At 42.3% G+C, this 12,113-nt stretch overlaps 1 protein-coding gene across 8 annotated transcripts in view; it reads left to right on the forward strand.

The window, feature by feature from the left end:
- The window catches only part of ATF7IP2 (activating transcription factor 7 interacting protein 2), a 76,665-nt gene extending 68,097 nt beyond the window's left edge, over window positions 1–8,568 (forward strand). For 7 of the 8 annotated variants that reach the window (XM_005224505.5, XM_010819104.4, XM_059881352.1 and 4 more), the window contains 2 exons: window positions 6,351–6,436; window positions 7,048–8,568. In XM_005224505.5, the coding sequence (XP_005224562.1) occupies window positions 6,351–6,436; window positions 7,048–7,461 (500 nt within the window). In that variant the 3' untranslated portion in view covers window positions 7,462–8,568. The remainder of the gene's footprint in view (window positions 1–6,350; window positions 6,437–7,047) is intronic. The other variant, NM_001205967.1, reaches the window with a different exon arrangement.
- The last annotated feature ends 3,545 nt before the right edge of the window (window positions 8,569–12,113 follow it).

The raw sequence follows: 12,113 nt of genomic DNA on the forward strand, positions 1-12,113 counted from the left end.
ACCCAACTATGACAGCAAATGATGTGCATTAAATATAAATATATGGTTAGGTTAAAATTAAAAGGCTGTAAGAAGGTAAGCCATGCAGACACTAATCATAAGAAAGTTAGAGTGGCTATATTATTATCAGACAGACTTAAGAACAAGGAATATTACCAGGGGAAAAAAAGGCTGTTTCATAACAGTGCAACACTCATTTCATCAGAAAGGCACACTAAACCTGTGTTTATGGGACTTCGTTGGTGGTCCAGTGGTTAGAATCTGCCTTCCAATGCAGGGGATATGGGTTCAGTCCTGGGTAGGGGAACTAAAATCCCACATGCTGTGGAGCAACTAAGCCCACATGCCACAATTACGAGCCTGTGCACCACAGCTACTGAGCCCTTGCACTACAACAGGAAAAGTCCATCCACACCACAACTAGAGGAAGCCCACACGCTGCAACCAAAAAACAAAGCAGTTGTTTTGGCTGACCCAGTGCACCCAAAAAACAAATCTACACTTAATGCACATTATGGTAGAACTTCAAGATTCCTAATATAAAAACTAATTGGACTGAAGTTATAAATAGAAAAATAATTATAATTTGAGATTCCAACACTCCCTTCTCAGTAGTTGATACAATATATAGTCAGTGAAGTTATAGAACCCTGAGCAACACTATCAACCAACTTAATAATCTACTTGACATTTATAGAACACTCAAACGCAGTCACAGAAGAAAATGCGTTCTTTTTAAGTGCATATGAAACATACCATAAAACTGGTTCTGGACCATAAAACTAATCTCAGTATATTTAAAAGGATAGAGAACATATTCTATGATTACAGATACGATACAACAAGTAATCAGTAACAGCTATTTGGGTAATACCTGGATATTTGGAAACTAAAGATTACATTTCTAAATAACCCATGAGTCAAAGAAATCAAAAGGGAAGTTCAAAAATATTTTGAACTGAATGAAAAAACAGCATATCAGAATCTGAAGAAATGCAACTAAACAGTGCTTAGAGGAAATTACTAGCATTAAATATTTATATTAGGAAAGGTAGAAAGTAAAATGAAAGTCTAACGTGAATAACATAAGATTCTGCCTTAAAACACTGCTTTGCCAACAAAGGTCTGCTAGTCAAAGCTATGGTTTTTCCAGTAGTCATGTATGGATATGAGAGTTGGACCGTAAAGAAGGCTAAGTGCCAAAGAATTTATGTTTTTGAGCTGTGGTGTTGGAGAAGACTCTTGAGAGAGTCCCATGGACTGCGAGAAGATCAAGCCAGTCAATCCTAAAGGAGATCAACCCTGAATTGGAAGTCATTGGAAGGACTGATGCTGAAACTGTAGCTCTAATACTTTGGCCACCTAATGCAAAGAGCTGACTCATTAGAAAGGACCCTGATGCTGGAAAAGATTGAAGGCAGAAGGAGAAGGGGATGACAGAGGACGAGATGGGTGGATGATATCGATTCAATGGACATGAGTTTGAGCAAGTTCCTGGAGATGGTGATGGACAGGGAAGCCTGGCGTGCTGCAGTCCATGGTGTTGCAAAGAGTTGAACACAACTGAGCAACTGAACAACAGCAACTGCCTTAAGATGTTAGTACAAAAAGAACAAATTAAACCCAAAGCAAGTAGGTGACCCATCACTAGAGAAGATAAGGGGATGACAAATAAACAGAAGAAGACATTCTCAACATTTTTCATCACTAGGGAAGTTAAGACCATAATGAGATACTACAACACGCCACTAAAATGGCTGAAATGAAAACAACTGAAAATATACAAAGTGCTGATAAGGATGTGGAACAACCTGGAATTCTCTTGTTTTGCTGGTAGGAATGTAAAATGGTAAAACCACTTTGGAAGTGGTTTTGCAGTTTCTAAACACACTAGCAATTGACACTATTATTCCACCTTTAGGTATTTATCAAGAGAGATGAAAACCTACATCTACACAAAATGCTCTGTCGTTCAGACTCTGCAACCCTGTGGACTGTAGCCCATCAGGCTCCTCTGTCCATGGGGTTTTTCAGGCAAGAATATTGCAATAGGTTGCCATTTCCTTGTGCAGGGGATCTTCCAACCCAGGGATCAAACCTGCATCTCACCTGTCTCCTCTACTGCAGGTGGATTCTTTACCACTGAGGCATTGGGGAAGCCCATCTACACAAAGACTTTTACACAAATATTCATAGCAACTTTGTTCATAATAGTCCCAAACTAGAAACAACCCAAATGTCCATGAATAGATAAGTAGGTTGTGACATAACTGTCTATAGAGCTAAATACTACTCAACAATAAAAATGAATGAAATATATTATTATATACAACAACGTTGATGAATCTCAGAAACAAAATGTTGAACAAAAACCATGTTAATTCGGTTTATTAGAATTAACATGGTTTATTAGAATTAACAAATTCTAGAAAAAGCCATCTAATTGTTAGTGACAACAGACCTGTGGTTTCATGGGGCCAGTGATGAGAGAGGGATTGTGAATATTACTGAGTTTAAGTTTGTACTGCTCACCGCATGACAGGACAGTAAATCGAGAGATGAGTTGTTAGGGCAAGGAGTGGCAACTTCCTTCAGAAAGCCAGGAAACTTAAGAAGATGGTTGACTAGTGTCCCAAAGAACCATCTCCTCTGGGTTAGAATTCAGGCTTCTTTTATACTAAAAGGGGAGGGAATGTGGTTGGTTGCTACAGACTTCTTGGTGTCAGAATCCTTTGTTCTTGGCAGCTATTTGTTCATATAGGTCCCTTCACAGTGTTCCTATAAACCTCCAGCAAGACAAATGTTATCCTCTGTTCTGCAACTTTTTAATCTCTATGTAAATGGAAAGTGTTATATAACTTTAAAGGTCAGCCCTTGAGAATGAGCGCTCCTGTATATTTCAGGCCATCAGCAACATTTTTAACTTATAGCAAAAGCAGTAGCATACAAAGGTTCAAGTAAAATAGATCCAATATGGACTCAGATTCGTTTGTATTATCAAAAGGGACACTATTTGGTGTAATATAAACATTGTATCTTGAATTTGGTGAGGGTTTCACAATAATACATTTGTCAAAACTCAAAAAGAGTTTTTGCACATTTTAAATGGGTACATTGTACTGTATGTAAATTGTATCTGAATAGTTCACTTTTATGGCAAAGCTAGTGGAGGTGATGGAATTCCAGCTGAGCTATTCCAAATCCTGAAAGATGATGCTGTGAAAGTGCTACACTCAATATGCCAGCACATTTGGAAAACTCAGCAGTGGCCACAGGACTCGAAAAGGTCAGTTTTCACTCCAATCCCAAAGAAAGGCAATGCCAAAGAATGCTCAAACTACCGCACAATTGCACTCATCTCACACGCTAGTAAAGTAATGCTCAAAGTTCTCCAAGCCAGGCTTCAGCAATATGTGAACCGTGAACTTCCTGATACTCAAGCTGGTTTCAGAAAAGGCAGAGGAACCAAAGATCAAATTGCCAACATCCGCTGGATCATGGAAAAAGCGAGAGAGTTCCAGAAAAACATCTATTTCTGCTTTATTGACTATGCCAAAGCCTTTGACTGTGTGCATCACAATAAACTGTGGAAAATTCTTCAAGAGATGGGAATACCAGACCACCTGATCTGCCTCTTGACAAATTTGTATGCAGGTCAGGAAGCAACAGTTAGAACTGAACATGGAACAACAGACTAGTTCCAAATAGGAAAAAGAGTACGTCAAGGCTGTATATTGTCACCCTGTTTATTTAACTTATATGCAGAGTACATCATGAGAAATGCTGGACTGGAAGAAACACAAGCTGGAATCAAGACTGCCGGGAGAAATAACAACAACCTCAGATATGCAGATGACACCACCCTTATGGCAGAAAGTGAAGAGGAACTCAAAAGCCTCTTGATGAAAGTGAAAGTGGAGAGTGAAAAAGTTGGCTTAAAGCTCAACATTCAGAAAACGAAGATCATGGCATCCGGTCCCACCACTTCAAGGGAAATAGATGGGAAAACAGTGGAAACAGTGACAGACTTTATTTTTCTGGGCTCCAAAATCACTACAGATGGTGATTGCAGCCATGAAATTAAAAGACGCTTACTCCTTGGAAGGAAAGTTATGACCAACCTAGATAGCATATTGAAAAGTAGAGACATTACTTTGCCAACAAAGGTTTGTCTAGTCAAGGCTATGGTTTTTCCAGTGGTCATGTATGGATGTGAGAGTTGGAGTGTGAAGAAGGCTGAGCGCCGAAGAATTGATGCTTTTGAACTGTGGTGTTGGAGAAGACTCTTGAGAGTCCCTTGGACTGCAAGGAGATCCAACCAGTCCATTCTGAAGGAGATCAGCCCTGGGATTTCTTTGGAAGGAATGATGCTAAAGCTGAAACTCCAGTACTTTGGCCACCTCATGTGAAGAGTTGACTCATTGGAAAAGACTCTGATGCTGGGAGGGATTGGGGGCAGGAGGAGAAGGGGACGACAGAGGATGAGATGGCTGGATGGCATCACTGACTTGATGGACCTGAGTCTGAGTGAACTCCAGGAGTTGGTGATGGACAGGGAGGCCTGGCGTGCTGGGATTCATGGGGTCGCAAAGAGTCGGACATGACTGAGTGACTGATCTGATCTGATCTGCTGGGCTTCCCTGGTAGCTCAGATGGTAAAGAATCTGCCTTCAGTGCAGAAGACCCAGGTTTGATCCTTGGGTCAGGAAGATCCCCTGGAGAAGGGAATGGCTACCCACTTCAGTATCCTTTTCTGGAGAATTCCATGGACAGAGTAGCCTGGTGGGGTTATTGTCATGGAGTCAAAAAGAGTCAGACACGACTGAGCGACTTCCACTTTCACTTTTAAATGCAAACTTTAAAAATCATGTCTATAATATAAATATTTACAAGTGAATACATGCAGCAAAGGGTCTGGAAGGTCAAACACCAAAGGATTAAGTTGAAACTGGAAGCCACAATTCTCCCCTAGCAATTTAATGAGAAAGAATGTTAAAATAATGGGGTGCTTGCTACTGTTGTTTTGAGAATACAAAGTTCTAAAGTAACCATTATGCATTTTTATGTAGATAAGGATAAAAGCTGCAGAGTATTCACAAGACATTGACATTGATGGTGCGGAGGATCTAAACATTAACTGATTTGGGATAAAAGTCCTGCTTTGTTTCTAACCTGTTTAAATTTGCTAAGAGCTTTTTGACCTACCACCTTGAAAGAAGGAATGTTAGTTATGGAAAGCTATTATCAGTTGGAATTTTTTTTTTGTATGAAACTGTTCACTTGAAAATATAAAGAAGGTTATTTGTATCAGCTCTTGTGCGTCGATAAACCTGCAGATTATGATTTCACAAGTCTAGTTCTAATTAACAAACCCATTAAAAAGGCTGTGCAGATTATCTTAGAATTAAAAGCATAAAATCATTACCTCTTCTAGAAAGATTTTTTTAATACCAGTAAATAATGTGACTAATAAGGTATCTTTGAAACACTATGTAGAATCTTAATTATCCTTGTCAGTTAAAAGGAAAACACAAATGAAAGAAATTTTATTTGAGGAGATTCATAAAATATATTAAAGTTATTAATATATCACAGCACACACAATGAATCTAAAATGGTTTTTGCTGCTTATTTATGTTCAAATTTCTGAAATTTCTAGCTGTCGGGCCCTGCTTTCCAGCGTGAAGCCCTTTTTCTTACTATCCTCTTAATACTCTCCCTGGTTGTCCTCAAACTATTCTTGTACCACTAAACTTTCTCTCCCTCACACCCACATTTTCTCTATTTTTCTCCTTTTCTTTCTTCTTCTAACCATCTCTCTTTCTTCCATTCTCTGTTCTGTCTCTTCTTCCTCCCCTCCCTTTCAACAGCACACAGTTTATGTCTTATTCCCCCCTGGGCTACATGGCCCTCAGCAGTAGATATACTTGCAACCCAGGTCTGCGTGAGTTCTAGTCTGAATTCGCAGATCTTGGTTGTATCGCACCTTCATACAGGACTGTGAACCGTTCTGTGTTTACAGACAATCGTGCTTACCTGACGGCAGCATCCGCCCCCTAAGACTGCTAAGCAGGAATCCCTCTTCTGTGGGTAATGTTTCCTAGTTCCCAACTGCACCACGATGTGCATGTTTACCTTAAAGGGGGACTTTTTGTCATATAAAAGAAAAATTATCTATATTTGATACCTTTGGGTCTCGAACTTTTAGCAAAAGTTTATCTTCTTATTTCACAGTTTTATAATTTTAATTTACATTTACTTATTACACAAGATGTAAACTGTTGGCTTTAAAGGTTATGGGATTGATTATTGCAGATAAATTTTACTTTTAAACTTTGTGTTGTTCACAGAAAGCCCAGTATCCACCCTTGAGTCACCTGTGAAAGCTGTTTCAGTCTCAAAAGAGACAACTCCAGTGTCACAAAATGCAGCCCAGGTACTGATACAAAATGTTCTGTAAGGGTTATTTGTTCCAAGTTGAATGAAAGCACCCATTTCACTAATGAAGAAACATTGGGTCACGTTTCAGCTTCGAAAGCACTTTAGTATGCTTTTTAAGTGTGCTGTTATGAATCTACTTACTTACTCAATTAAAATAATGTAGTTGAATTTTCCAGAAGCTACAGAATTAAAACAAGTCCATTTTTTAATCCAACAAATTGGAAAAGATTTTTAAGAGTAGTTGCCATTGTTAATGAGGGTGGAGGGAAATGGGTGTTCTCCTACACTTGTACTTTTCATGTAAATTGGCACAGTGTTTGGGAACACAGTTTGGCAATGAGATGGAATATTTCTCCAGAAGGTCTGGGACCTAACCCATTCTAGATTAGTGATATTCCAAAGTGTACAGATCTTAACTCGAAAAGAAGCTAATGTTTGAAAAATCTGGAACCAGCCTCACAAATCCCTGAAGCATCCTTTTGCTCTTATGATTTTGATAAATGGATTGAGGATTGGGAAACATATTGTAGAACTGTGGTTGACCACTTTAAAAACAATCAGAACCCACCCGCCCCGCTTGCTGAACTTTGTGTGAACGTGTTTCAGGTTTGTGAGTCCTTTGAGCACCTGCCACCTCTCCCGGAGCCGCCGCTACCGCTGTCGGAGCTGGCAGACAAAGTCCGCGACACGCTTCCTCCTCAGAAGCCTGAGCTCAAAGTAAAACGGGTGCTGCGGCCCAGGGGCATCGCCCTGACGTGGAACATCACCAAAATCAACCCCAAGTGTGCCCCCGTGGAAAGCTACCACCTCTTCCTGTGCCATGAGAACCCTAGTAATAAGCTGATCTGGAAGAAAATTGGAGAAATTAAAGCTTTACCACTCCCAATGGCCTGTACTTTATCTAAGTTTTTAGCTTCCAGCAAGTATTATTTTACTGTCCAATCGAAAGACATTTTTGGGCGATATGGACCATTTTGTGATATAAAATCCATTCCTGGGTTTTCTGAAAATCTTACCTAAAAGAAAAAAATGTATTTGCTAATTGTACATTTTGCGTTTTCATATTTGAATTATTTGTTTACAATGTTTCTGTAACACTATTCATTGTCTTAAAGGGCCAGTTCAGATTGTGAACCCTTCATACCGGGACAGTCCTTTTTCCCATGTTGTAAGTGGCCTCTTGTTTAATGAATTCTGACTGACGTTCAGGAAGTACTTCAGTAGATATCATGGACCCCTGCCACTCAGCCGGAGGTACAACAACTTTGGTACTATGGACCTGTTGCTTCTATGAGAAACCCTAGGATGCAAGCAGCCCCCATTTTCTCTGTTGACAGTCCACTTTTGGTGACTTTTTGTGTTCCCATACAGGCACAGGGAAATTCAGCTGTTTACTGAGGCCAGATCATCCGCTAGGGTGCATCTCCACCAAGGTTTTATGAGACTAGATGTCTTCCCATTCTGTTCATATTTGAAGGGCTATGAATTTGTACCCCCTCAACTCCCCCCTTTTGTTTTGGGCCATGTCAATCATTTGGGGAAACAGTTTAGAGGTTTTCCCTAAATCAGTTTGTATACTTTAACATGTAATAAAGCTAGTTAAACGTTGTGTGCTGTGTACACAAAAAATAAAATAGCTTTTCTAAAATAAAAAATCCAACCAGCTATTTGAATTGAGGAAAATGAAGTTGTGTGCCTTAAATTTAAGGCTTTAATTTACTGAACCCCTTTGTTCATTTCCTGGCTGCCATCATTACTCAGAAAAAGAATATAACACAGAGGGCTCCCATAGATGTATCCTGCTTACCTCTGTCTTAGGGATCACTGCTGTGATGTTGCAGCTCCTACAGATAGCCTAAGAAACACAACAGGTGAGCACAGTGGACAAGTGTCAGTCAGGACCCAAGGGGAAAAACTGAATGAGTAACACTAGTATGTTAAGAAAACAGAAAAATAGCTGTTAGAGGGAAACTCTGTTCCCACAAAGAAGCATTCCTGGCTGGTATGTAGTGAAAGTTCAGATGTCAGAGGCTCTGAGACTTAAAAAACTGAACCAGGGAATGGCTTTCCTTGGCATTTTGTGAATGCTGTCACATCTTCAGTCATAAATAAAGATGTTGTTTTTCAGTCTCCTGTGTCTTTACCTTTTCAAACAGTATGACTGGGAGAGCCAGATTCTGAACTGAATTTGAAGAGATGAGCGCCCCCTGTGAGGTCCTGTTTCCGGCCCAGAGCGGTGGAGGGCATGCTGCAGCAGAGGACAAGGACTTCACCTAGGGCACCTTTGGGTTGGCATCAGCTGGAGTTTGACTTCACCAAGCGAGGCCCAGCGCCCTGACCCCATAGCAGGACTTCCGTGTGCATCAGCAGAGTGAAACTGCGCCCCACCCAGCGGATCTTCTGGCCTGCTAATAGGTAAACAAGCCTTCAGGAAGAGAACTGTTCACAATAACAGGAAGAGGAGGCATGCAGATGGCAAGCATCCTCAAACTGCTGGCTCAAAAAGCATTAGTGTTTGTTGCGTTTTTCTGGATCAAGGGCAAGATTCTCAACTGTTATCCAGCAGGGACACCAGAACAGACCCAGCCTGGGGACAAGACCAGGACGTGTACAGTTACACAGTACAAAGTAAACACCCCACCCCCACCCAGGAAAAGTCTCATGTTCTTTTTGTGGGAAATCTTTATGCCTCTTAAGCCACAGAACCAACCAAACTGATTGACAGGCTAAAATTGACTATATTGAGAAAAGGCTGTGGGTAGTTTATGGAATTCCAGGGAGCTGAAAGACTCTGGCTTGGAAAACAGGAAAGGGGAAAAGATAACTTTGCAACAAATTCCCGTGAGGTTTCAGACTTGAGATGGTTTATGCAATTTATATTCTACCACATAATAATATGTTGACTTTTAAAAATGCACAACTGTGATACGTCAACTTCAAAAAAATGCACGATGTGAGAGTTGCGAGTTAAGTCTTATTTGGGGTAAAATGAGAACTGCAGCCCAGGAGACAGCATCTCAGGTAGCTCTGCGAAACTGCCCCAAAGAGGCAGGGGGTGTGATTTGGGTGAAGGGGAAATACATGCAACCAAGCACTACACTTCCAAAAGGTTTCTATAGTCTTATGAAGATTTTGCTAGTCATGAAGAACAGTCACCATGAAAGATTTTAGTGGTTTTCTAGATGCGAGAAGATACAAGAATTGGGCTCATAAAATCACCTGCTGAAAATACCTATGTGAAGACCTGTTCTGCCAGTTCCCCAACCCCTCAAAGCACAGAGGGACTCATTTCTCATCTCCACCCTGAACTCTCAGGGGGGTTGAAGGTCAGCAGCTGCAGCAGCACATGATTTAATCCTTGTAGGTGACAAGTGCCAATTTGTAGTTGACATGAAGACATTTTCTGCCCATTTTAAAGATGTGGAAACAGCCCCTGGGAGCTACGTTGGCTTGCCCAAGGCATGGAGACCCAGCCCATTTACACGCGGTGCTCTGGTCCTGGGTTCCGCCTATACACACCGGTTGTGCTGCCCAGAGGGGACAACAGGTGAAACGAAACCTTCCACACTGTCCTTGCTGCCTTGTGGCTCCAGAGTCAAAACCCCAGACACACATCTCCTCTGGCATTTGCAGTCCATGAGAGGTGCACTCTGCTGCTCTTAATAGGGTAGATGTGCTGGCTTTGGGTCCTGTCTGCATCTCTAGGCTGGAACTGCCTTCCCGGGATGTCCTTCCCTGGCTGGTCCTGGTTTAGTGTCACGAGACACTGCATGAGACTCAGAGCAGAAGCACAGCATCAGTTCCCTACTGTAAGTTCTAAAAATGGATGCAGGGCATCAGGGTGTGGTGGCTCCCAGGCTCTGCTGGCTACAGACTCTCAGCTCCCGCCACTTCCACCAGCGCCTGTCCAAGTGCAGGGCACGTCTGTGTGCTGCCCTGGGCCCTTCTTACTGGGCGTGTTTCCTGTGGCTTCAAGGCTGGAGGTGGTGACACAGAGACGTGCTTCCAGTTTGTACTTGCTCTTGTCCATGTCCTTCCTTCCTGTCGACCACCTGGCTGACCTCTGGCGACGCCAGACTCGAGTAGACTTGGAGGGAACAGCTTGCATAGACTTCTCCATGAGCTCTCCCAGAGCGGGCCAGGTCTAGCCAGTTGTACAACTTTGACGGCTCCCTCACTGAGACCATGAGGCCCCCACACAGCAGAGGCGCATTCTCACCCCAGGAGCTGAGTAGGGCAGTAGCTTGTCCAACTGTCCTAGAAACGGAGTGTCTTATATGTTGTTCTTGTGGAATTAGGAATTCACAAAAAGACCCTTGAGTCTGAAAGCCAGTTCCAGCCTTCTTCACTGTGAGGTTAGCATCTGAGCCTCCTGTTTCTCAACATGTTGACTCCTTCCTTTCCCTCTTTCTTCCTCTTTCATTATTTAACTGGGGCTCTGCTGCCTGAGCTCAAGAACTGTGAGAGATTCAGGGTCATTGTAAGGAGTTAACAATGTAACATAGAATACCTTGGACAAAGCAAGTCCTTTATTAGCAAATAGTTGAAATCAAAAACATTTAAGTCTATGCTAGGGGCTAGGGAAATTAGAAATACCTTGTTTCTGAGGTAACCACTAATTTACTGGGGTGCAAGGGTCAGCAGTAGATGGCATGTCACTCAGAGGTGGCTGTGGACATAGAAGAAAATCCTTTTAAAGATTTTAAAATCCTTTTAAAGATTCTCAGGAAGACTCTTGAGAGTCCCTTGCACTGCGAGGAGATCAAACCAGTCAATCTTAACAGAAATCAACCCTGAATATTCATTAGGAGGACTGATGCTGAAGCTGAAGCTCTAATACTCTGCCAGTCAATGCAGAGTCAACTCATTGGAAAAGACCCTGATGCTGGGAAAAACTGAAGCCAGGAGGAGAAGAGGACAACAGGACAAGATGGTCAGGTGGCATCACCAAGTCAATGGACATGAGTTTGAGCAAACTTCGGGAGATAGTGGAGGACAGGGAAGCCTGGCGTGCTGTGGTCCATGCGGTTGCAGAGTCAGACACAGCTGAGTGACTGAACAACAACAGTGTGAACATGTTTCTAGTATGGAGACAGGAGCGGAGACAGAGGCAGAGCCTGGAGTGAGGCAGTCACAAGCCAAGGAACTGTGGAGCCACCAGAAGCTGGAAGAGGGGAGGAGGGATGGTCCTCCAGAGACTTCAGAGGGAGCATAGCCCTGCCAGCCTCTTGATTTCAGATTTCCAGCCTCTCAAGCTATGAGAAAATCCATTTCTGTTGTTCCAAGCCACCGAGTTTGTGGTAATTTGTTAAGCAGCCTTAGGAAAATTAATCCAGTCACTCATCACTGGGGACCACGATTTGTTTAAAACAATGACGCCTGGCCTTATAATTTGTAGAGCTGGGACTTCCAAGGTGTGTTGCAGGAAGGAGGACCCCTTCCACGGCTCCAAAGGGAGCATTTATCTAAAACTCAGAAATGAATTGTCTAAGTAGACACATGTGTACACAAAGCAAGAGACTTTATAGGGAAGTGGTGCCCAGCTGGAGAGCAGGAGGAGGAGGGAACACAGGAGGCCTGCCCCGCCTCGTGGCTCTAGGGTTTCATGGTGATGGGATTAGTTTCCAGGTTGCCTTAAGCCAATCATTCTAATTCATTCTGATTCAGGGTCC

This window comes from Bos taurus, chromosome 25, assembly GCF_002263795.3.
Source record: "Bos taurus isolate L1 Dominette 01449 registration number 42190680 breed Hereford chromosome 25, ARS-UCD2.0, whole genome shotgun sequence".
In the NCBI taxonomy this organism is placed as follows: Eukaryota; Metazoa; Chordata; class Mammalia; order Artiodactyla; family Bovidae; genus Bos; species Bos taurus.